This window comes from Odocoileus virginianus, chromosome 22 (assembly GCF_023699985.2).
Source record: "Odocoileus virginianus isolate 20LAN1187 ecotype Illinois chromosome 22, Ovbor_1.2, whole genome shotgun sequence".
Taxonomy (NCBI): Eukaryota; Metazoa; Chordata; class Mammalia; order Artiodactyla; family Cervidae; genus Odocoileus; species Odocoileus virginianus.
In genome coordinates, this window is record NC_069695.1 from 35,207,958 (window position 1) to 35,233,737 (window position 25,780).

Consider the following 25,780-nt stretch of genomic DNA (forward strand, 5'->3'; position numbering starts at 1 on the left):
TATCAATTCCTAGAGAGGGGAAAGCAATGCCCATGATAGTCATGGAGTCTTCCAGTCATTCTGATCTCCTGGGCTGAGAAGGGTCTCTGCTGTCTCTTAGCCCAGGAAGAAGTCTGGGGCCAATAAAGATGAAGGGAAAGGTTGTTACATCAGCAACAAACAACATTGGCACAATTACAAAACTCAGACGTTAACTAACTGTTTGAGCAGATATTTGCCGGTCGTTGAATCCCACAAAATTCTCTTGAAAGTCCAGGAATTCAAAACAAACAATATATTAATAACTGCTCCAGGGCTGTTTCCTCACTCTACCCCATCATTCACCAGATACCTACGGTCAGTGAGCAAAGCATGCATGCTCTCCAGTGGCCAAAGCCAATCCTCTGCAGCTTAGTGAAAGAAGTCACAGATGCATGAGTGCCGTTGGAAGAAAGCTGTGCTCTCCAGTCTGCAAGAATAAGCTGCAGAGACATCTCTTGTAGTCCAGTGGCTAAGACTTAACTTCCAATGCAGGCGGTGTGAGCTCCATCCCTGGTCAGAGAGCTAAGATCCCACATGCCCCCAGGACAAAAAACCAGAACATAAGCAGCAGAAGCAACATTGTAACAAATCCAATAAAGCCTTATAAAAATGGTCCCAATCAAAAAGAAAAAATGAAAGAAAAAAGCTGCAGAGAGTCACAAATTCTGTAGAAAAACAGACTGTGTGATCACAACATATCACGTTGCCTTCCCCCCAGACCTGAATCACTGAGTGTGGTGTCCCTGTTCTCTGACTGAGGAGTCACTCTTTGAATAGTTAATCCCATGAAGGTAGTTTTAATGGTTCCCAGCTAAGTCAGTTGAAAGCAATTTGACCAAAAGCAATTTAGCTAAAAGCAATTTGGCTGGTAGAACCTCTCCAAAATTTGTATTAATAAAAAGTGAATGTCCTTAGTCACCTTAGATAACCATTGACTGAATGAGGAAATATGGGCAATTCCACCCACAGACAGCCATGGCTGACTTGGTGAGCAGAATCAAGGATTTTCTTTAGTCTCCTTTTGCTGGCTTCCATTTAGTCATAAAACAGGCAGGGTAATAATGTAATAAGCATTGCTTTATATAATAAGAAAATAAAATGAAAGGATATGGAATGTCTCAGAATTTGAGAGATTTATTTTTCCTTCTTTAAATTCTAATTCCCTTTAAGCCAGTATGACAACTGTGCTAGTCGGGTAGTTTTTCTGTTTTTGTCCACAGGGATGAGAAAGATTTAGTCCATGCCAACTAGCCCCTTCATTTGGGGAACACGGGGCAAGAGTAATTGGCTGAAAATAATTTAGAAATTTTAAAAAGCAAAAAAGCAGAAAACAGCAGAAAATTTGAAGCTGTTTTAAATGTTGCTTTAAATGCATTAAAAGGGACAAGAACCCCCCACGTTGTACCCCAGTTTCCAATACTCAGGGCCACCAGGAGCCAATATACAGGGTGTTCTTCAGGTACCCTCAGGCGGCAGAGCGTGTGAGGGCGCCCCCTGCAGGCGTGGGACACAGAGCCCTATACGTAAACTGACCTAATGTAATATACTCCTTTTCTGTCAAAATATCTTTGATCTGATTATCGCTGTTAAGGATCTTAAAGATTTCTTAATCCAGTGGCATGAGCCTGGAATGTCAGGTGCTGTTCTAAAGCTTCTAAAGAGGACTTGGTTTATTTAAAAACTATCATTATGGCAAACACCTTGTATTTCCTGAGTTTCTATTAATGAATAGGTTGTTCTGCCTCCAAGCCTATCCCCAGGGTAATATTTCTAACCCATTGGGCTGCCTTTAGTTCTTCAGGATCTTTCTCATCACTCATTGTCCTGTACACTTGGCCTGCAAGTCCCCTTAGTAAGGAAATCTTCCCTGCCTCCCTCCTCCCTCTGGGAATCCCGTCTCTGAGCTCCTGTCACACCCGTACACCCCACTGTTCCTCTGCTCACACCACCTTGTTACCACGTGTGATGTCGCTTCACCCATGATGTAAGCATGTCTCTGTCGTCCCCATTAGACCAGGACCTCCCAGGGGCAAGAGCTAAGTCCTGATTTCCCTGTGTATCCATGGCTTAGCACAATTTCACATGTTTATTATGTGCCAAGTTAATTTTAGTTTAATAAATCCACGAATGTAAGTTCTTCTAAAGTAACATTGTGTGGAGCTGTAGGAAACACACAGGTAATTTAAAATATGATTTGGAACCTTATAGAACAATCCTAGTGGGGAGGCAGCATCTAAACATACAAGGTGAGTGGCAGAAAAGTGTGATATGAAATCAATAAGAAAAAGATATAACATTTCTGTACTGTATACTAGGTGCCAAGCATACACAGTTGCTTTTCATCTAGTAACTGGTTTAATCCTTGAAATAGCCCTCTATATTGTATAGCTATATGTATATTTCATGTCATAAGCATATTATATGTATCTGCATACATATGTATATATATATATGGAGAGAGACACAGAGGTCTCCAAATTAAGGTACAAACACCTACCATATTGTGCCCCCTCATTTCTTTTTAAAAACCTGACTGGCCATTAACAGCCACTTCACTTTAGTCCCAGTGAATAGCCCTAGTTTGGCTATTACTTAGTAGAATTTCTTCAGTACAAATGAGTTTAATATTAGCTTCACATTTGTGAAAGGTCACTGTTGGTGCCCTTCAAGTTTTACTGTAGTTAGAGATGTTTAAATTATTTCAGTGTGGATTTGAAAAGCCTAACCTCCTTTTAAAAAATGTGCCCCTGCTCACTGCAACTAGAGAAAAGCCCGCACAGCAACAAAGACCTAGCACAGCCAGAAATAAAAATAAATAAATAAATATTTTTTTAAAAAATGTGCCCTGGCCTAGAAATTCCAGGTCTAGAAGATCATCAGGATGACAAGATTATAATTAGCCAAATTGTCCCCAAATAAACAAGATGGCAGTTCTAATATGAAAGTACATTTACTTCTTCAAGGCTTCTTTTTCCTCCTTTGGATTGGAATTTTTGAGTTTCTATCTTTGCAATTACATAAAAGGGTTTTGGTTTTGTTTTGTTACTTTTTTTTTTTCTGTTGGCAACTTCTTTTTTGGGCTAGTTATAATGAAGCATGAGATGAAATTCACTATAACAACATTGTGAAAATAAGTGAGAACATCATTAATTTTTGGTGCTCATGTAGAATATCTGTAGCTTTATAACTGATTAACTATTGGAAACACAATAGAAATCATTTGTAAGTGGAGTATTTTTAAAAAAAGAGAGCCAGTTCACGTCCTCAAAACATAATCCAATAAAAGCCTGTAATATGCTGAACATCTGACTGGGGTGTGAAACAATGTCCCCAGATTACATTTTGACCTTGGAAAATTAAGTCCAAAATGAACAGAGGTAGCATGTTGACTTTATAACAGTTTATCCCAGCAGCTGTGCTGGCCTCGTTGCAATCCAGCACGGCGACACACCATATAATAGCCAACCCTTTTCTTCCAATAGTGATTTCCACAGAGGAATTACAGAGTACTTTGGGAAATTATGCCATGAATATTCATTAAGTGCACTTAGTGGCAAAAACTGAAGAAAAGAGGTCCAATAAAGCTAGTGGCTCTGCGGAGAAGAATCTGGATCCCTGACTTTACCTCACTGAACATCGGCAAGGCCAGGCTTCCTCTTGACTGCATGAGCCTAAAGACCCTTCCCTGTAAATCAGTTGCCTTCCAGCCAGAACACTGTGATTTATAGGAAGTTTTCTACTTCTGTGAGAAGTTAATCACGTGTTTTCATTGCATCCTTATCCCTATATGTCTTTCATTTTTCCGTATCTTAAACCAAAACCCAAAAGTTTTGGTGACACTATGCCAGGCTCCTCTGTCCATGGGATCCTCCAGGCAATAATACTGGAGTGGGCTGCCGTTCAGCATTACTGTCTGGAGAATCCCATGGACAGAGGAGACTGATGGGCTACAGTCCACGGGGTTGCAAACAGCTGGACACGACTAAGCAAACTAACACTTTCATAGACAGGTAAATAGCTACCTTGCTACATATGCACAAACCCTCACATTATAGTAAAATTTTCATTATGTATTTCAAAAGAAGTCAGCATATTTCTCACACATACAAAATTCCTCCCATTGAGTATGTGTATGAGTTGATAATTGACCTCAAACTAAAAATGAGATGTTCTCTGTCCTATCAAAATATGCTAATTTTATCCAAATTGCTAGTTAATGCTATGTGCCAAAATCATTTACAAAAAGATACCAGAGAAAACACCATGCCAAGAATAGCTCAGCATAAAAATTAGCTTTTGTATTATTCTTTCATAATAAAGTCTATGTTTAATTTCTGCCACATTTTTTGTTATCTGCAGTAGATATGTTGAGCTAAAACAGTGGGAAATCTTTATGTGATGAATAAATATCTTTCCTTTTCCATCCATCAGATATTTTCTCAATGATTTCTGACTCCAGCGGGGTGATGGTTTATGGACGATACGATCAGTTCCTACGGGAAGTTCTCAAGCTACCCACGGCAGTTTTCGAAGGTCCTTCATTCGGTTACACAGAACAGTCAGCGAGATCCTGTTTCTCTCAACAGGTAGCAATCAACTTGTTTAAGGGAGTATCTCTCAGCGGGTGCTGTCTCGTGTGTCACTCCAAGTCTCTATTTCTTCATCATAACCTGTAGTGTGTCTTCCAGCTTCTGACAAATGACTTCTGAGTCAGTAACTGAGTGCATTGCAGCACATCTGGGTAATAATAGGTGGTGCTTCCTGACCTTGAGCCAGCATCAGGCAGAATTCTTTATTTGCACTGTCTAATTTGATCTCTACTAACAACCCTATGGCACCCCACTCCAGTACTCTTGCCTGGAAAATCCCGTGGACGGAGGGGCCTGATAGGCTGCAGTCCATGGGGTTGCTGAGTCGGATACAACTGAGCAACTTCACTTTCACTTTTCACTTTCATGCAGTGGAGAAGGCAATGGCAACCCACTCCAGTGTTCTTGCCTGGAGAATCCCAGGGACGGGGGAGCCTGGTGGGCTGCTGTCTATGGGGTTGCACAGAGTAGGACATGACTGAAGTGTCTTAGCAGCAACAACCCTATGAGCTTCCTTTGTGGCTCAGCAGTAAAGAACTGGCCTGCCAGTGCAGGAGACATGGGTTCAATCCCTGGGTCAGCAAGATCCCTCGGAGAGGGAAATGGCAACCCACTCCAGTATTCTTGCCTGGGAAATCCCATGGACTTCTATGAGAGCCTAGTGGGCTACAGTCCATGGGGTCGCAGAGTCAGGCACAGTGTAGCGACTAAACAACAACAACCCTAACCCTCCGAATCATTTGTTATGACCATGTTATCTAAAGTGCTGAATTGTCACTCAGCCTCACATAAAACCCAAGTCTGACCCAGCACTAAGTTTCATCAGTGTTTAGCAAAGGAGACAAAAAGGAATCTCAGCACATGCCCTGTGGGATCTGGGAGGCCCTCAATCATCCACCAAGTTGGGGTTCAGAGCCACATGTCTTAACTGGGCATGGAGCAAGTCAGCTGAAGGAAGCTGCGTAGTTTGGAGGGCTATCCATGTCTATGTCTGTCCATTCTTGTAGAAAATCTACATGTCTAGAACTATTCTCCAGCACGCATGGTAGAAGTTTAGAAATCCATAAACTGAAGGTTTGTTTACAATTTTTAAAAATCCAGACTCACCAAGTATGTGACATATTTGGCCCTTTACATAAGCAAACAGTGCCTAGCAGCCACTAAACAGCTGCATTTACTGTCCAGCTAGAGAACCTCAGCTCTCTTTACTTGATGATCTAAGAGGTCAGAAATGCCTCAGGCACCCCTGCAGGTCAAGGATGTATATAGAGTCATCAATGTATCCATACACTCAAGAAGAGAAGGGATAGTTTGATACGCTAAGTATCAACTCTACTCCCTGAGAACCTCACTCAAGAAGCCTTGCTGACCTTTTCCATGCCCCCACCCCCAGGCTGGCATAGCTACCCGATCTCTGTCCCCAACTAAGCATGCTCCTCTGTATTTCCCTTTCAAGCTGGTGACATCAGAATGGATCCATTCACCTATACAGCTCCTTCACGCAGAACGTCTCATTGATCGCTAAGTCCTGCTAGTTTCACCTCTAATTGTCTCAGGTCTCTTTCCTCATCATCCTTGATTGCCTGGCCTCTTGCATTAAACCCCAGGCTAAACTCTCCTTCCCTGGATTTACTTGTTTGTTTGTACATTTGTTGATTTTAGCGCATTATAGAAGCCTCAGGAAATATGCTAATACCTTGGAGTATTTATTTCTCATTAAAGTCAGCCACAATAATAGGACGTTTTAAATCTAATAGGATTTTATATATTCAAGAAGAATTATATAGGTGTTGCCATTGATCAAAATGAAGTATCCTAGATATTTTTCATTATATAATCTTTTACACACCCTCAATGATGAAACATTTTTATATGTTGAAATCATAGTGTCTTTGTTTTACTTCCAGGAGTGATTTTAAGCCAGTACAATGAAAGGTCAAAATGGATAAAACCATGTGAAGTAGAAATAGAGGCAACATAAATAAATAATAAGACCAGTTTGTTTTTGTGCTTCATAAGCTGGCTATAGCAGCAGCTTGAATGATGAAATTCCAAAATTGTTTTAATTGCTTAGTTGGAAAGTCACCCCAAGTGATTGTTTTAAAACACAGTATTATTTTAGACATATGAATTGTAGTAGCTTTTTAAAAAGTACGGTCTCATTACTTATTCTTTATATCATTTCTCTTTTAATAATAATGCTAGGGATGTTCCTGGAGGTCCAGTGTTTGAGATTTCACCTCCCACTGCATGGTGTGCGGGTTTGATCCCTGGTCGGGAGCTAAGATCACACATGCCTTGTGGCCAAAAAACCAAAACATGAAACAGAAGCAATATTGTAACAAATTCAATAAAGCCTTTAAAAACTAAAATTATTAACAATAATAATGTGAACAGCCATCCTATAAAAGCTTAAGTTATTTAGTATGATGAGGTGTGTGTATGCGTAGTTGCTCAGTCATGTCCGACTCTTTGCAACCCTTTGAACTGGAGCCCACCAGGCTCCTCTGTCCATGGGATTCTCCAGGCAGGAATGCTGGAGTGGGTTGCCACACCCTCCTCCAGGGAATGTTCCCGACCCAGTGATGGAACCCACATTTCCTGTGTCTCCTGCATTGCAGGAGGATTCTTTACTCACTGAGCTATCAGTGAAGCCCAGCATTATGAGGTAAATAACTAAATATATCTACCAATAAAAAAAAAATTAATAAAAGGATACCAAAACAGCTATTTTGTAAATTACAAGGACAAGTGTAAGATTTAAGCCTTGAAAAGTTACTATAGCTCTTCAGGGCTGATTTCTTATCTAAAAAATATAAAGCTATCCCAGCTACCTTGCTATTCTAATTCAGATTTTTAAGTAAACTAGTGATTTTGCTTGTAAATTTTTTGTCACTTATACTACTGAAATCTCATGTATTAGCAGAACTTCTTTGGAGAAGGAAATAGCAACCCACTCCAGTCTTCTTGCCTGGAGAATCCCATAGACAGAGGAGCCTGGCAGGGAACAGTCCATGGGGTTGCAAAGAGCCGGACACGACTGAGCAACTGAACCACAAGTTTTACAAAGCTGTTTGTCCCTGGACTCCAAAGCAACTTTCCCTGCCAGAAGTCCTGAAACATCCTGTGAAATTTAGTGATTCTAGACCTGAAGCAATCAAGGAGTCTTCTTTTTTTTTTTTGCCCTCCCCATCCCCACAAAATAGAACTTCTTTTGTCATTTTGGAAGAAACCTATAGATAAAATACATTTGTTTTCTACATCAGAAAAGCCCAAGATAATGACCCAGAGGCTGACTGAATTGTGATAAAATATATATAAAAAGAAAGGAGAGAAGAGATTTTTTTTTTTCCTTTAGACTCTTCTAACAGGGAGGGAAAGATCCCTCCAGACAGGATTCATTCCTCATCTTGTATAGCAGAACCATTCACACAACCACAAAATACTTGGTTTTTATGGAAGTTGAAGAAGTTAGCTGTTCTATACAGTTAGAAGATTGACTGATTCGGGAATTTTAGAGCCTGCTATGATGTATTATTGGGTAAAATTTTATGGAGGATGCCTACTCCAGTTTTGCTCATCATTTGCAACCTGTCCCTTGTGTATGAAAAATGACCCTCTCAGAATTGTTTTCCTCCTGGTGATAATATTAACTCAGCCTCGGTAGAGATAATCCAGTCCTGTGTAGGCTCAAGTATGAAAAGCAATGAATGTTTTAAATTCAGAACTAGTTTCAAGCTCTGTCTTTTTTTGTGTACGAGGGGTTAATTGAATGTCTTGTTTCTTCCATCTCAAATGATATTTACATAGCAGGTAAGTTAAGATTATTCTTGGTTCTAAATTTTTGTGGGGTTTTTTTAATGCAGAAAAAAGTCACCTTAAATAGTTTCTTGGACACGCTCATGTCAGATCCTCCCCCTCAGTGCCTGGTCTGGCTGCCCCTTCTGCATCGACTGGCAAATGTAGAAAACGGTGAGTACTTAATACTGAGCCAAGGCAATTTGTTTAACCCTTCTTTTAACTTGAAGTAACATAATTGATTTACAATGTTGTGTTAGTTTCATATGTATAGCAAAGTGATTCAGGTGTATATACATGTGTGTGTGTGTGTGTGTTATTTTCATATTCTTTTCCCTTGTAGATTGTTACAAAATGTTGGGTATGGTCCCCTGTGCTATATGTAGGTCCATGTCAATTATCTGTTTTATATATAGGAGTGTATATATGTTAATCCCAAAGTCCTAAGGCAATTATTGAAATTAGGCTATCAAGTCTATAGTTAGTAAGCCAACATCATTGTTTTAGGAGATCTGTCTAGTAGTTCCGATTTTTAATAGAACTGACTTCTCTCCCTGATCAGTAAAGCCCTATCAGCACACTGCAAAATTAGGATGGTTCATTCTAAAAACTTATTAAATATCACAATCTACCTCCCAGTTACAAGTAAGATGTGGCTTTAAAACTTACTATAACTCAAGAAGAACCTCACTAAAGAATGTGACATTTTCTAGTATTTGTTTTAGGTATGAACTTCCACTGTTGGCATACCTAGCATTGACTCTTTCTTCCTAAGCACTTGAACATGAATAGGTGGAGGAGATGGGAGAAAATACTGGATGGTAGCATCTTGCTAATCTTTAGTCATGTACTCCAAATTGTAAGCTCCCAATGGCTGTAGTTACGTAAAAGAAATGAGTAATGTAACTTTTGTCATGTACTTTTATTTTATAAAAGCAAGTAGTTCTATGATAAAAGTAATTACTATTGACATATCCAAATTTCAATACGAAATACAGTTCAGAACAAGGTTTAAAGAAATTTAAACAGGGAACAATTCAATGCCTCCATCTGCTCTTTAGATATTCTTATTTATTGTTTAATTTAACTCTGGGAATTCTCCAGCCTTAAATAGAAAATAATTTATCCCCTATAGCTTACTAGAATCTTCTACACGTTTCTTTAATATACATTGGGGTTAAAGTTAGCTTAATTTTAAATTCCCATTTAGAACACTTAGTGTTTGCGCTTATTATCTCTCTTAGTTAAAGTTATAAATTTATTCTGTTTTGCTCATGGAAAAGATTTAAAGAAAGATCTCACTAGATTCTCTGTAATCACTACCAATCATTGTTTTTTTTATGCTTCATATTCATCTGCTAAAGCAGTCAACATCCAAATCGTGTGGGGTGAATTCATATTACTGTTTGCAGTCTGAGAACTAGCCATTCTCCAATTATAAAGTTGTAATTTCATGCCTCCTCTCAGTATTTCCTGTTGCAGGAAATGAGTTCTTTAGACCATGTCCCAGAAGAGTTGCCCCTGGATTCAGGTCTTTCCCAAGAGCCAGAAAAGGAGGATATAATACTAGTTCAGAAGACAGTGTGTTCAAAATTTGGTTATGTCTTTGTTTCTACAATTTACTTTTCATTTTTATTTATTTATTTTTTTCATTGTTTTCCCTAGCTGGTTAGCCAGAGAGTAACTTCGCCAAAGGCAAGAATTGTTCTTGTTGTTGTTAGTATCTTTAACTCATAACATGCAATTACTTGGATCTGATCATTTGTTAGCTTCGAATTGCATACCTTGCCTGCTTTGTAACTCAAATTTCCTGCCAGAAAGTGTCTCTTGAACTATCTGAATTAGAACTGTATTCAGATAATTTGTCCATCTCTTTGGGCCCCTATTGATCTGCCCCTCAGAAAATTTTTTAAAAATCTGTTTATTAAATGAAGACAATGTCACTCATTAAATAAGCCCATTAGCTACTCTATTTTTTTAAAAATAATTGAGTATTCTCATCTTCCAGTTTTTCTACTCTCCTCCCATTTCCTTTCTTTTTTCTTCCTCTTGTTTTCCATTTCTCTATTATTTGCTCTCTACCCAGAACCCATCTGTGTTCATCTATTGTGCTTCTGAGTTTTCAGTGAGCTGTGCCGGTCTCCTGGAGACAGAGAGCATCTGGGGGGAAAGGCAAGCCAGTTTGGGTAATTTACATTCTTGTAGGGTAAGGGATGGGAGTAAGAAGAGTAAACAGTATTACAGAGATGTGCTGTTAAACGAACCCCTCTCCTCCAGCCCACTTTATTTCTCCCACCCCCACACACATGCCGGAAAAGGGTCGTGAGAGTCTAGGAATAAACTTAGTACTTCTCTCAGACCAAACTATCATCGGAAATCATATTATCCAGCAGAAAAATGCAATTCTTCTTGGGCTGTATTTTTCATTCTTCTGACTCATCCTCTTGTTTCCTTGTCTTTTTCTTCATTTACTTGCCCTCCAGTCTTCCACCCGGTCGAGTGTTCGTATTGCCACAGTGAGAGTATGTTGGGCTTTCGCTATCGATGCCAACAGTGTCACAATTACCAGCTCTGTCAAGACTGCTTCTGGAGGGGACATGCTGGTGGTTCCCATAGCAACCAGCACCAAATGAAAGAGTACACGTCCTGGGTAAGTTGGATGTGTGAGTGTCGTCCAGAACACAAGGGAACAGCCAGAGAACCAGGGGGCACGCTTACCTTCTACTCTCACACTCCTTCCTTCCCCGCCCACTGCTCCTCTTACGGGGTTACTTGTTGAGTCTGAACCCAGTATAGCTTCCTAAGACAACATATAAGAACACTCCAATGATATTACTTCTTGGAATGCAGATAATTCAATATTGATTTAGCCTTCTGGAGCATAATCTCCTTTTCACAGTAAGTGAAGGTTCCTTCCAATTTGGGGCGGGGTTGTGGGCATTGCCTAAAAATTATTGTTAGTTCTTTTTTTCTTAGAGTCTGGAGTTCTTTAAGGGCATGACTGGAATGTGAAGGAAAGACATGAGAGCATGTGGGTTTAATGATGCTGTATCAGTTTATTTTGGGGGAAAGGAGGGGAAGATTGTGGTTATATTAGAAAACCGTCTTTTCATGAATAGTGCACGTGACTAGCTTGCTGGAGGGGGTATGTGATACTAACCTGTCCTTGTGATGAAAGTGTTCTGACACTTAGCATGATAATCTCCAGGTTCATCCATGTTGCTGGAAATGGCACTTTGTTCTTTTTTTATGGCTGAGTACTAAGAAAGTACATTATAAATCAGAATGTTCTTTCGAGGAATCATTATTAGGAATTGATATTTAGTGCAAATATATTAATTGTTTAGCACATGTCGAAGTCTGAGTTCAAATAAGAATTCTTCACTAAGGCATTGTATACTGAGGATTTATTCCAGTTCAAATGCCACCTGTTACTATTGGCTACATCACATGCTGAGAACTGATAGGCTAGCGCAGATCACGAAATACAATTTAGTATAGAAGGTAGGAGAAAGTTTTCTTATTGTCAGCACATTAGCAGTTTTCAAATGTTGTTGTTGTTTAGTCACTAAGTCGTGTCTAACTCTCTTGTGATCCCCTGGACGGTAGCCCGCCAGGCTCCTCTGTCCAGGCAAGAATACTGGAGTGGGTTGCCATTTCCTTCTCCAGGGGATCTTCCCAGACCAGAGATCGAACCCGCATCTCCTGCACTGCAGGCAGATTCTTCACCACTGAGCCGCCTGTGAGAGCCAGTGTGTTCTATCTCAAATCCTCGAGGGCTGGTGTTTGAAGACTCACCATTTTTTAATTGTTTTTTTGTGTAAACACTGAAGTTAAATCAAGAGGCTTTTCCTTAGAAGTTCTGGACTCTGCAGTTATACGATAGGACAGTGTCTTTAGAGTAGAACAGAACTCCTCGCGAGGACAAAGGGGCTCCAGTGTTTATGGGGGGAAGACCTGTTGCTACTGCTGATCCAAGTGTTCTAAGAATTCCGTCTCCTGGCCAAAGTCAAAGAGGGATTTTGTGGACAGTGCTTCCGTGACTCGGCTTTTAAATAATGAGGACGAGAGTCACTTCCTTATATTGCCAGTTGTGCACTCTGAATGTCAAAGAAAGTGACAAAATTATAAATCTCTTCTCACTGAAAGGAAAAATTGGCATAAAGATTTATTATATGTGGTGGGCTATTTTTGATCATCTTGGCTGTGAAATATTAAACATTCCACAGGGCTAAATGAAAATGAGATAGCATGTCCTCTGGAAAGAACATGAACTTTAAATTCTGGAGACCCAGGCTGAAGTTCTGCTCTTCCTTCTGACTGGATGTATCCAGCCGCACCTGAAAATCTTGCTTCTGGATTCCTGCAAAACCTCCCGCTCCTCTCCTGCCTTCCAGTCCCATCCCTCTCAAACCATTTTTTGTCCTTAAGGAGAAGCAATCCTTCTAGAATCAGGTCATCTCTGAGATTGAAGCTGTTCATTGCCTCCCTGCTCACCTGAGATAAAGACCACAGTAGAAAGGACTGTGTAGTATAAAGGACTTCAGTGGTCTGCCTCCTGCTTTCCCTCTCCAGAACTAGGTCTCCTGGCCCTCCTCCATCTGGATACCTTCCAGTCCCCTGAATTTGGTCAGAAGGACTCCTGCTGTTCATTAAATCCCGACTCGGATGTTCTGACCCCAATGACTGCTTCCATTTCTCACAGCATTTGCTGACAGTGTGCAGCCAGCGGCGGGTATCCTGGTGGCTAATTCCAAGCATTCTGGTCCCCGCAATGAGCCAACTCCTTGACTTGGAGTAAATTCTCAAAGAAGAGTCCGTGAATTAATAAATGAATATATATCATGGAAGGGCTTCCAGGTGGCACTAGTGGTAAAGATCACCCGCCTGCCAGGGCAAGAGATGTAAGAGACTTGGGTTTGATCCCTGGGTTGGGAAGATCCCCTGGAGAAGGTCATGGCAACCTACTCCAGTATTCCTGCCTAGAGAATCCCAAGGACAGAGGAGCCTGGTGGGCTAGAGTCCATGGGGTCGCAAAGAGTCAGACAGAACTAAAGTGGCTTAGCACACAGCATAGTATGAAAGCAAATCATCTGATAAAATGTTACATAAGTGTTGATTGTTAACACTTGAACCTTTGTTCTTCCTTCCAGAAATCACCTGCTAAGAAGCTAACCAATGCATTAAGCAAGTCTCTGAGCTGTGCTTCCAGCCGTGAGCCCTTGCACCCCATGTTCCCTGACCAGCCTGAGAAACCACTCAACTTGGCCCACATCGTGTGAGTATCTGCCCTCCACACTGAGAGACAGCTCTTCATTGGCGTGTGTGCAGATCCATACAAAGATAATTTCCTATCGGTTATCAGGGACCGTTTTAAATTTTATTTTCTTAAAGAAAGAATGAAAGTCAGGTGATTATATATATATATTCTTTTTTTTCATGAAGGGGTATACAATACTTCTGCCCAGAAGTACAAGAATGCAGCACCATATAATTCACCTCAAAGTGGAAAATATTCAAAAATTTTACAATTACACAGATGTTAGTGGAGTTTACACAGCTGGCCGATAGTAAAGCAGCTGTACCTTAGCATCATGTGTGCTTTGAGTCTCTAATCCAGAAACCCACTGTCTCCTTTCTCTGCAGAGCCAGTTATCTTAAAGATGCCAGGAAACATGAAAATTATTGCTGTGGTTATTGTTTTCTTCCAAGTTACATAGCTTTAGAAGAATCATGGCCTGTGCAGGGGAGGGTTGAAGAGGAGGGATTGATGGGGAAATTCAACAGACGATCCAAAAACGGACTTAAAAAAATTTCTCTAAAGCGTGTGTGAGTTTGAGTGGCAGAGAGAATAGGGTCAAGGAATGGTGCTACCACTCACATCTTCCCAAAAGCCCCTCCCCCTCGGGCCCTCTCTCAGGCCTGGGTGGCTCAGAAAACAGGAGGTTCAGGCAGAAGAAAGTATTTCTTCCTTGGTGATATCTTGGGCTCAGAAGAAGAAAGAAGTTCATTAGCTATTTTAGGGCTACAGTTAGGAATTGTATAGTGGGATTGTGTAGTCACAGGGGCCTCAGGAAGCCTCTGGAACAGGCGGTTCCTCTCCTGAACTGAATTTTGTTTTGTGCAGTCTTGTACCATCGAGAGGTGGGCTGAGGAGACCTCTGAATGTTAGGAATCCACCAAGACGAGGTCATTGCTTCAGGTGACTGAGAGCATGACCCCTTAGAGGCATTGTGGTGGACCGCAGAGCCTTAGGAAGGCAGTGACTCTTTCCCCGATGGACCTAAACAGATCCTAACAAACAACTGTGCTGAGCCTGTCTGCGGAATTTGTATAAATCCCATGGGCTTTGATTGGTTTACTTCTGTGTGCACGCTGAGGATTCGTTGTCCCCAGCAATCCGCACAGTCTGGAAGCATCCAAAAACTAACGTAAACTGATTCTGTAGAATGTGGTTGACTTATTTTGGGAAATTTTGCTCCTAAAATAAGCCTTAAAGTAAACCAGGGGTAGAAAGATCTGGGTTGTTCCCAAAGGAACAACCACTTGCAGAAAGTGATCTCATGCAAGCTGTTCTAAAGTCTTGACTTACTTCCCCATAGCCAGGGACAGTCACTTAGCTCTCCATGAATGAACAAAAACTGAGAGTAGGTTTGGGCTGTCTGATCTGGGCCACAGAGTCACTTGCTACCAGCCCTCCTTGGGGTTACCCTCCAAGAGAGCAGCATTCAATCCGAGCTGATGGGTGTGGGGTAGATAGTTAGAGGGTAGACAGGGTGGACAGCCTGGCTCCAAGAGCTTTGCAGCAGATGGAATTAGGGTGAGGCCTCCCACCTGGAGACAGAATTAAGAAATGAGGCCACGTGTGTAAGTAAATCCAGCCTCACGTCAGTCACACTGGGCTCTGTGCCCAGTCAGCGCTCAAGATTGAGGGTGTGTGTGGGTGTGCGGGTGTGAGATTTAGTTGACCAATGAGTAAAAATGTTTTAACTTTCATTTATATTGGCAATGTGATCTGATATGTTATTCACTGAACTGAGGGCATCAGCTACACAATTTGGATTCCATGGAGAATTTCAGGATTCCCTAAAATTCTACATGAAATGTGCCTTCTTCTGCTAAAAGTCCCATATATTTAACCAGATCATTAAAATAGTCCTTGAATCCAAACACAGATCTGTACTCATTGATCATGTTTCCATGATGAATGTCAATTTTAAAGGACAAAGTACGATGCCTTGTAATACAGTAATTAGTGCATCAGTCTCATAAAAGACAAATTATATGAAATATTTAATTTTTGAAATAACACACAAGAAATTCCAGATGTACAGTATCCAATTGATATTAGAACAGATTTGTTCATATTATTTTAGCTTTAGACATTTTTATAATTATTATTCCCCAGATGTTATTTCCCTGAATAGATATTCATCTTCTTTTTTGTATGGATGGGGATATCTAAGACTTCTATCTGAAAACATACTGTTCATTTAGCTATTCTAAATCATCATAGGCATGTAAAAGCCACTTATGTGGTGACATTTTGGTGTTTTGGCATTTGTTCTTGGCTATTGTATTGCTTGAAAATGTTATCATGATTAACTGCCTCTATTCTATTCAATTCTTTTGCTGCCAAAAGAGATACTTGGTAAGTAGTTCAATAATCTTCAGTGAGCTTATAAAGACTTAGAAGTGGTTATGAGACACAAAACAGTGAGAGACAGGAGGCTAGTTTAAAACTAATTCTGCCTTTAAGCTGAGCACTTTAATTTTATGAAAAGAATGCCAATTATATAAAATGTCCTTTGCAAACATCTTGTCCAGAAAGAAAACTTTGCACTAGGCCTCTGTGACTTTTTCTGCAGCTATTTCTTTTTCAAAAGACTAAACATATTTAAAATTCTTAATTGTGACCTATTTGTTAGGTAAAGTAACTTGCCATGTGATTGTAGAGGAAATATGTCCCTTTGAAAACTGCTATTTGGTGCCAAGGTTAGCCCCAGTGTCCCAGGTTCAACATTTTCATGATGAACCTTACACATAAGGCCATTTACTTGTTGTTGTTGTTCAGTTATTAAGTCGCGTCTAACTCTTTGCGACCCCATGGACTGCAGCACACCAGGTTCCTCTGTACTCCACTATCTCGCAGAGTTTACTCAAATTCTTGTCCTTTGAGTTGGTGATGCCATCCAACCATCTCATCCTCTGTCGTCCCCTTCTCCTCCTGCACTCAGTCTTTCCCAGCATCAGGGTCTTTTCCAATGAGTCAGCTCTTCCCACCAGGTGGCCAGAGTATTGGAGCTTCAACTTCAGCATCTGTCCTTCCACTGAATATTCAGGGTTGATTTCCTTTAGAGCTGACTGTCTGATCCCCTTGCTGTCCAAGAGACTCTCAAGAGTCTTCTCCAGCACCACAATTTGAAAGCATCAGTTCTTCAACTCGAGGCCTTCTTTATGGTCCAACTCTCACATCCAGAAATGACTACTAGAAAAACCATAGCTTTGATGATATAGGCCTCTGTCGGCAAAGTGATGATTCTGCTTTCTAATGCTCTCTCTAGGTTTGTCATACACAGTGTATTAAAGAGCAAAGACTAAGGAACTGCAAATTCAGCCTTGTGGTGACCAGGTTCAATAGAGTAAATGTGCCAGGCTACTTAAAAAGCATTCCATATCCTCTTGTTTTCTCATTTCCTAGAGAGAAAACAAGATGGAGATACTTATAAAGAGGTAAAAGAAAATCAGAAATGTCAAGCTGATTTTTTTCCACTGTTTTCAAAGTTAAAATGAAAATATTCCATTCTGCTTAGTGTTTTAAAATCTGATATAACCTAACCTTTCAAAATTCACAGAGCACATTTGTTTGAAATTAACATCCTTCTTATAAAGTGAAAGTGTACTGCTCAAAGCAGAATTAGCTTTAAACTAGTCTCAGGTATCAGACATATCCTAGATAAGTAGTATAAAGCACTAGGTTTTCAGAATTTTTGCTAATATGTTTGAGTAGATTAAGTAGTAATCCTGCTATTTTGACCTCACCAAACATAGAATGTGTCTTTAAAAAAATTCAAGAACACAGTTTAGCACCAGGTACTGGAAACCTCAAGTTTCAATGAATTTTTGCATTTTGTGCTGACATTTTAAAACCTTCCATGTCTCATGTCCATTCTCATAAATACACTGGGACAAGCATGTCTCCTTTTTTCCTAGAAATCTCTTCATTATAGAATCCAAACTAATTCCTGTTTCCTAAGATAAAAATTAAACCTTCTCAAATTTGACTCTTGATCAAGTCAACACAAATAGATTCTATATGCTACTGTATTCATGTTTCATCTTTTAAAAAAATCTATACTGTCAAACTCACATGTAGCATTATAATGAAACCAAAATTTCCTGACTCAGAACACCATCCTGCCCTGTCACCCAGCTTCTGAACTCTGAATCCACTCTCATTGTACCATGGAACACCTGAATCTAAAATGAGACTAAAACCTGCTTAGAGATGAGGCAGGGATCTTAGCTCTATCATTTTACCTGAACTAAGACTTCACTGATAGGGAAAGAATAACAAGCCGAGGTACAAATTAAGATGGGATGACAGACATGATGCAGTTGATATTTAGGCTTGTGGACAATTCTGAGGAATGAATGTTGAACCCTATTTTCTTCCTCTAATAATATAGAAAAAAAGTCTTTATGGGCTGCCTTGCACTATATGTCCAGATAACAGAAAGTCAGTAAATCCCTGTGGTGCTTAGTTGTACTTTCCCTTAGATCAAAGGTCAAAGAAGGCGCAATATGATTTTGCAGCTGGGAACTTACAGACAGGGTGTATCAGGAGAGGGCCATCATCATGTGGAACACAGGATGAAGTTTCTGTAGAATCCTCCTCTTTCCAAGAAGATGTAGACTCTGATTGTCCTCAAATTTTCTGGGCTTCTCTTTTCAGAAGGCAGTGCATGCACTCTCAGTCACTACTCAGTCATGTGTGACCCTTTGAGGCCCTGTGGACTGCAGCCCACCAGGCTCCTCTGTCCATGGGATTTTCCAGGCAAAACAACTGGAGTGCGTTGCCGTTTCTTTCCAGGGGATCTTCTGACCCAGGGATTTGAACCTGCATCTCCTGCTTTGGTGAGAGCTTCCCTGGTGGCTCAGATGGCAAAGAATCTGCCTGCAATGCAGGAGAACTGGGTTTGATCCCTGGGTTGGGAAGATTCCCCTGGAGAAGGGAATGGCAACCTACTTCAGTATTCTTGCCTGGAGAATTCCATGGACAGAGGAGCCTGGCAGGGCTACAGTCCATGGGGTCGCACAGAGTCGGACATAACTGAGCGACTAGGCACACTCCTGAGTTGGCAGGCATGTTCTTTATCACTGAACCACCTGGGAAACCCATTTAGAAGGCTGTCGCAAAATCCTCATTCCATCCAAGAATATGACTGTACACCAAGGCTCAAAGCTCAAGAATAAACATTCCTGTGGCATCCACAGATCTTCCCTGCTCAATGTTTAACAGACATTCTGTCTTCTCAAGGAAATTTAAGTTCCCAAATCACTTCAAGAATTGAATTGGAAAATGTAAAATTTCATGTTGATCCTGGGTAAGATAAGAACTGGGCTTCCCAGGTGGCTCAAGTAGTAAAGAACCTGCCTACCAATCTAGGAGACATAAGAGACACAGGTTCAATCCCTGGATCAGGAAGATCCCCTGGAGGAGAACGTGGCAACCCACTCCAGTATTCTTGCTGGAGAATCCTGTAGACAGAGGAGCCTGGCAGGCTACAGTCCATGCAGTCGCAGAGAGTCGGACATTACTGAAGCATCTTAGCATGCACACACACAAGATAAGAACTCTGATTTCCCAGCTTCTTTCCTTAAGGGATTGGATAGTTTTAACTTGTGACTTTTACTTGTTTTAACTTTTCATCCACATTGTGCTTTTTTTAGGCCACCCAGACCTGTAACCAGCATGAATGACACCCTGTTCTCCCACTCTGTCCCCTCCTCAGGAAGTCCTTTTATTACCAGGAGGTAAGTTCCAGTCCTATTATAAAACAAACCCTCTCTTTGATAATGAGCCTTGATTCTGTGGCAAGAAAAATATTATCATGTAAGCCAAGTGCAGAAGATTATTATTAGAAACAAGTTTGTAAATATCTGTCACAAGGCATCAATTTCATTCATTTGGATGCTTTTGGAGAGGGCAGGGATGGCTTTGGGAATGAAAGTCACTCCTGGAAACTTGCATTTACAATCCATCCATAGTAAGAATGTGCAGTATGTTTAAGTTTTACTTCTAACACACATGCATTCTATATCATTGAAAAAGTCACTTTTATAGCACCTGGAATGGCCCATTTAACCTGGGGAATTGGCATCTCTAGATGCAATAAGGAATTATGATGGACATTCTGAAGCATCTCATAACATAAAACTCCAGATATAAAAGAATCTTCTTAGTAAATTCTAGAGTTCCTGAGGCTAGAGGCTCAAATCCAAATTTGGACATATAGTTTCTACATAAGTAACTCATAATAAGAACAAGAACTTTAAAAAAAGAGAGAGAGAGTGGATACAGATCTCATCTTTTAGCACAAAGGTCCACTGCCATGTAAGCAAACAGGTGAAGCAAATACTTCTTCCCAAACCAGCACAGTGAGTAGGCAGAGGTCAAGATGTACTTCAAGTCATTTGATCAAATAGGACAAATAAAACACCAGAGAATTACTTTAGAAATAAAGGGAGAAGGCTCACAGGAAAACAGGAACAAAGGTGAAGGAAATTTAAGTGGGCAAATGAATGAGATTTAACATGCCTTCCAGTCAGAAAAAATAAATAAAACAGCCTCATGTGTTTCAAAAACAGTCATAATCAATCTTTTCCTCAAAGAGTTGCTAAGGCATCAGTTTCCCTGTGATATCCTGGGATGTTCTAGTGAAGATGTACAGATAATGAGACTTAGAACACTGCTGATTTTTCCTTCGAGTCCCTGGATTTGCCTGTCATCAGGAACCTGAGATGAACATGTTCTCCATAATTGTAATTAGTGGAATAAACAGAATGTGGTCATTCATAGTGTTTCCTTCCTATAAATCCAGCAAGTCTGTAACAAATAGAAATGGGGAGGCAATTGAACGACAGAACATCCACAGTGAAATCCTATGGTTGAAGCCCTCAGTATGTTCCTTTAGCATTCCTTGTCAGAACCACCATCAAATTCAACCATCTTTTATAAAACAAAATTATGAACTGTAAAATCTATTAGAAACACGGGCCTGTGCCTCTATGTTAGGAAAGAGATTCTTATATTAGGAAGCTCTGCATTCTGTGAATGTCCAGCAGAGATAGACCCCATCCTTACTGAAGGTCATTTTATATCATTTCAGCTCGGACGGTGCTTATGGTGGATACGTCTAGATGGATAACATGGCTTCTTCCACTCTAAACTATTCCTATAATACTTTGAGCTGTTCTGCTTCCTCCAGGTTGCATGGTATCCCTTAACCCAAAATAGGATCATTTCCCTTTTTTCCCATTTTCAGTCCTTCTAGAATGTTCCCTTTGAACCACAAGCGCATTGTTTACAATTTGCACTTCTTGCTATCCTCACTGAGGTTGGCCTCTGGTTTCTGTTTTAAGGGTGCTATTCAATAAAGCTGTGTACACTGAACATCTTTCCTCTCTGAGTGGGCCTTGCTCTGTCCATGGGAGGTTTTAACGAGGTCTCATTGTTTGCATCCCTCAGGTTACCTGAGGGGATAAGTGCATCCAGCCCTGTGGCTGAGGAGCATTCGCTCATAAAGCTGTATGTAAATCAGCTTGACCACGGCACATGGTCAGTATCCCAGCCCTGAATCACTAATCATAGTAGTAGCTCTGTAGCTAGACTGCTGGTCCTAAGTCATCACTAAAATCCCCTTGTGGTTTGGGGATTCGATGGAGAAACAGGTCTTCTGGGGATTCATGAGATTCCATTGAGATTTCTATCTTGAGCTGCACTGCTCAGCTCTTTTCTCTCTTTTCCACTTCTCCGCTTCTTTTACTGATTTTATGTCTTCATACCGGTATGTATGAGATGCGTGTATGTGAAGAGTGCCACACTGGATCTCCTTCTTTGGACGATTCTCTGCTTTGGTAGTTTGTAAAACCCCAGATGGCGATTCCTTAGACTTGTGTTAAAGAGCCTCGTGGAATGATTCCAGCCCTAACTGGATGAGACCAGGACAACATCACATGGCTAAACCATATTGTAGTAAAAGACTTCAGGATTTATATTCTTCTGTCCCACTAGGCTTGGACCAATTTTCCCCCAGGTAAGCAGCCTGATTCCTACTGAAGCAGCAATTTCAAAAAAAAGAAAAAACAATTTCAGACTCTGAGTGCTTAATTTCTATTATTTGATAATGCTGGTGGTGATCCACTGTTTCTTTCTTAGCTGGGACCATACACTAAGGTTGATGGAAACCATCATGCCAACTGTGGACATCAGTTAAAGGCACTGATCTCCCAACAACTGGAACTGAACCAAAGAAATACGACCTAGAGCTCAGCCCTCACTCCTACCCCGTTGTAACCGCCCGTTTGAAAATCTGATGAAACCTAAACAAGCCAAGAGTGGTGCTGGTCAGTGTTAAGGCCACATTAAAAAAGTAAAGAAGTTTGCCATGAGATATTTTATTTAGTCTGAGTTTTTGGTCTTTGGTATAATGACAGATCTTACAAAGATAAAGCAGAATGAGGATGAATTGAAATCACTACTCCAGAATCCTTGCCACAAACTCTTGGCATTCCTCACCTAGAGTCCTTTACAAGCGTACACTTTGATCTTCAAAAGGTGCGAGGGTCTATCTTTGAAGTCTTTTGACATCCTAGTAACCTAACTCACACATATTTATGAGGGTGTAACTCTGGCTACCACCACTGTCTGCCCCATCCCCTCTTCTGATATCTATTTCTAGCTACATACTTGATTAACTTTTCCCTTAACTTAAAAGAAAAGAGGGAATTCTCAAAGATACTCTCCCTTAACCCTTTGAAGTCTGTGTGTGTGTGTATAAGAACTCAGTGCTGTTTAGCTGTTAGATACAATGTGGATCAAATAATGCAATTCATGAATTAATTCACTTCATTCATTTTCTTGGTGATAACTATATCCCTAAACCTAGATTATTTTCTTATAAATGCATGAATTTATAAGAAAGGGAAGCATATTACCACCACTAGGTAAAAAGCTCCAATATATGATGTATGATATAAGATAGGGCAGCCGCATTAAACTTATGAAAGATAGCTTGCCATTATGGCAAATATTATTGCAAGACCTGACCACAAATTTGGGCCCAAAAGGCCCTTTTTTCCACCTCACTGCCCACAGCATTGTGCCTGTGAGTATCTGCTCTGTCTCTTTTGGCATCATGCCCCCTTTGTAAAATCTTAATTATCTGCCCAAATCCTTCCCTCATTTATGTGAGAGAGCTAACCAATCTTTTTTTGTGTAAAACATTTCACTAATTATGGCTATTATGGCCATTTCTTCATTAGCTACAATAAGGGCATTCTAAAAGTTTGAATAGTTAAATTCTTTTATCTTCAATTTTAGAAACATCCCTTAAATATTTTTGCAAATACAGCCCCAAACTCTTAACTGCTCACGAAAAGAATCACTTTGGCTATTATGTATACCATCCAGCCAGATCTGATCACTGTCCCAAATGTTAGAGCCTGGCTTATGATTCACAGTGTTGAACACAATCTAACATACTGTTTTCTGGTTTATCACCATGTTATTTGGTTAATTACTAATACTGTCTCAGGTCCAGGGGTCCATATGGGGAAGATATGCTGCCTACCCATGCATTTCCCAAATCTTGATTCTTTTCAATGAAATAGCATTTGCAAATTATTTTTGTTGGTTGACTGGTTGGTCAGTTGGTTGATTTGCTTGGATTTTCAACCACAGAAAGGCTAATTCTCTGTGTCCTTTTTCATTTTTTCAAATGACATTTTGCCTTCCCAAAGAGTCTTTACCTAACAATCCAGATTTTTAATCTGATGTATAATGTTCAAACTAAACTTGAAGCATTTGTGCTTTGGTAATCAAAAGTGAATAGAAACAAAACTGAGGTACTGAATCTAGCCTTTGCTTCTGAAAATCAGTTTTCTTCATAGTTAATATTTTCTAAGATTAAAGCCTTTTCCTTTTCAGTCAGGAAAGTAGATAAATTTATAAATCAGCATCATAAAAACAGATATACACTTATAAATCAACCACCTGAAGATTTCTTCTTTCTTTTTATACTTTAGGGTCATGTTGTATGAAATTTGAAATAAACACTCTCTGCGAATATGTATCCCATGTAGCTTTATTTCCAGAGTTCTACTGAGATGCTAGATTTTTTTCAAACTTGAATTAAACTGGTCTTCGAATTCAACTCTGTTCCCTATACTAAAATGTTAGTGTATAATTAAATATGCAGTCACCTCTTCACTCTTTTACTACAGTTGCTTAGTTGCTGTCTGTGTGTGCCCCATACCCAGCAAACTTTTTAGGCATCTCTTGGCAAAAATACAATTGATGACAGCTTAATACTATCTGGGGAACACAGTAAATGTAGTGAATCAAATATGACCTAGAATTCTTATTATTTCTTCCATGGTACCTGCTTAAAATGGTCTGACTTTCATGCCAGCCTGAATTGATGACAACTCATTTTCCCACTGAGATGCTGAGCTACTTTTATGCATGTTTGCTGATTTGCACTGTGGAAGATATTTTACATTTCACATCAAAGATATTGAAGGCTAGAAATAGAAAGGAAACAAGAGTTGTCAACAAATTATCACTTGAAAAACCTGACTTGTGGACTCTTTTTTGTTGTCTTTATATTAGTTTGATGACCTTGGCATAGTCTGTGGCAATTATAGTGATAAGCAAAATGTTATTCCCAACTGACAGATAAGGAGGGAGCCATGTTTACAAGTCATTCTTCATAACCCCAAACACCAAAAATTTTATCAATTATTTAAGAATCAATAAAAAAGGAAATATCTGTTCTTAATTTGCCATGGTTCAAATATTTTCCATTTAACCATTGTAATGATAATTATACATAATTTGTTTACATTATATTATTGCTCTCTGCAAGACTTTTATTTAAATCTTGTTACTTTCATGTTAAATAAAAGAGAAATATTTGGCTAGAGCTAATGTAATAACACAGCATAAGCAGAGGTGGTTTTTAAGACTATATGGCAGGCCTAAGCAAAAACCCAAAGAGCAGTTGTGTGTGGTTTTGTTACCTAGCTTGTGTGCATGCTTGCTAAGTCACTTCAGTCGTGTCCGACTCTATGCAACCCTATAGACTGTAGCTCCCCAGACTCCTCTGTCCATGGGATTCTCCAGGCAAGAACACTAGAGTGAGTTGCCATGTTCTCCTCCAGGGGATCTTCCCAACCCAGGGAGCAAACCAAGGTCTCTTAAGACTCCTGCATTGACAGGCAAGTTCTTTACCACTAGTGCCACTAGAATACCCCAAAATGTTTGCACTTAAGAAAAACTCCTGACATCAGGTGTCATCCTCTGAAACTAAAGGGTGAATTTAAATAAATAAATATGAAATATTTTAAAATCATTCTGTCCTTCCAGAACCCATTATGTCAGAGTGTGTGTGTATGTGTGTGTGTGTGTGAAAATTTTTGGAAGAAGACAATTTATCTTTTTATATGTTCTTTCCCTATACTCCCTATACAGAGTATAAAAAGGAATTGGTGAAAAAATAAGAGAATTCTTTAGAAAAGAATAATCTAAAGGATTATTTACAGCCTCTTTTCTTTCAGCAGAATACATGAAATTCAAATTTCACCTGGTCATACCTCCTGGGTATGATTGTCCCCACACCCAGTAGTGAAAATATGTGTGCAGAAGGAAGTCTTTATACAATGGCAGGACCTGGTGAAAAGAAAATAAGGATAATAAGAAAAAGAGGTGTATATACACACAATCTTAGGATGATAGCTTTGCTTCTCCTTGGGTTTCAGATTAGAAAAGATTTATCACCCACAGTCAAAAGGAGCCCCAGGTAGTTTCCAATTTCAGAGCTAAAAAAGGAGGAATGCATTTAAATTTAAAGACGAGGCATGCAGAAGATGGAGAAGCTCCAAGAGCTAACAGTACAGAAGAGCCATTGGAACGTTTGCCATCCCAGAAGCAGTCACTTCTTTTTTTCTATTTTTTTTTTAAATTGGAGGATAATTGCTTTACAATGTTATGTTGGTTTCTACTGTATGGCAATGTGAAATCAGCCGTAGGTATACAGACAATAGCCAGAAAATGGAAGCAACCTAGATGTCCATCAGCAGATAAATGA

At 39.9% G+C, this 25,780-nt stretch overlaps 1 protein-coding gene across 26 annotated transcripts in view; it reads left to right on the plus strand.

Annotated features, from left to right (window-relative positions):
• DTNA (dystrobrevin alpha) overlaps window positions 1-25,780 on the plus strand; it is a 419,063-nt gene that overhangs the window by 329,940 nt on the left and 63,343 nt on the right. For 17 of the 26 annotated variants that reach the window (XM_070452810.1, XM_070452805.1, XM_070452802.1 and 14 more), the window contains 6 exons: window positions 4,453-4,607; window positions 8,477-8,582; window positions 10,892-11,058; window positions 13,562-13,686; window positions 19,362-19,445; window positions 21,160-21,249. In XM_070452810.1, the coding sequence (XP_070308911.1) occupies window positions 4,453-4,607; window positions 8,477-8,582; window positions 10,892-11,058; window positions 13,562-13,686; window positions 19,362-19,445; window positions 21,160-21,249 (727 nt within the window). Of the gene's footprint in view, window positions 1-4,452; window positions 4,608-8,476; window positions 8,583-10,891; window positions 11,059-13,561; window positions 13,687-19,361; window positions 19,446-20,800; window positions 21,085-21,159; window positions 21,250-25,780 lie in introns of those variants that run through there. The other 9 variants (XM_070452812.1, XM_070452817.1, XM_070452818.1 and 6 more) reach the window with 2 other exon arrangements.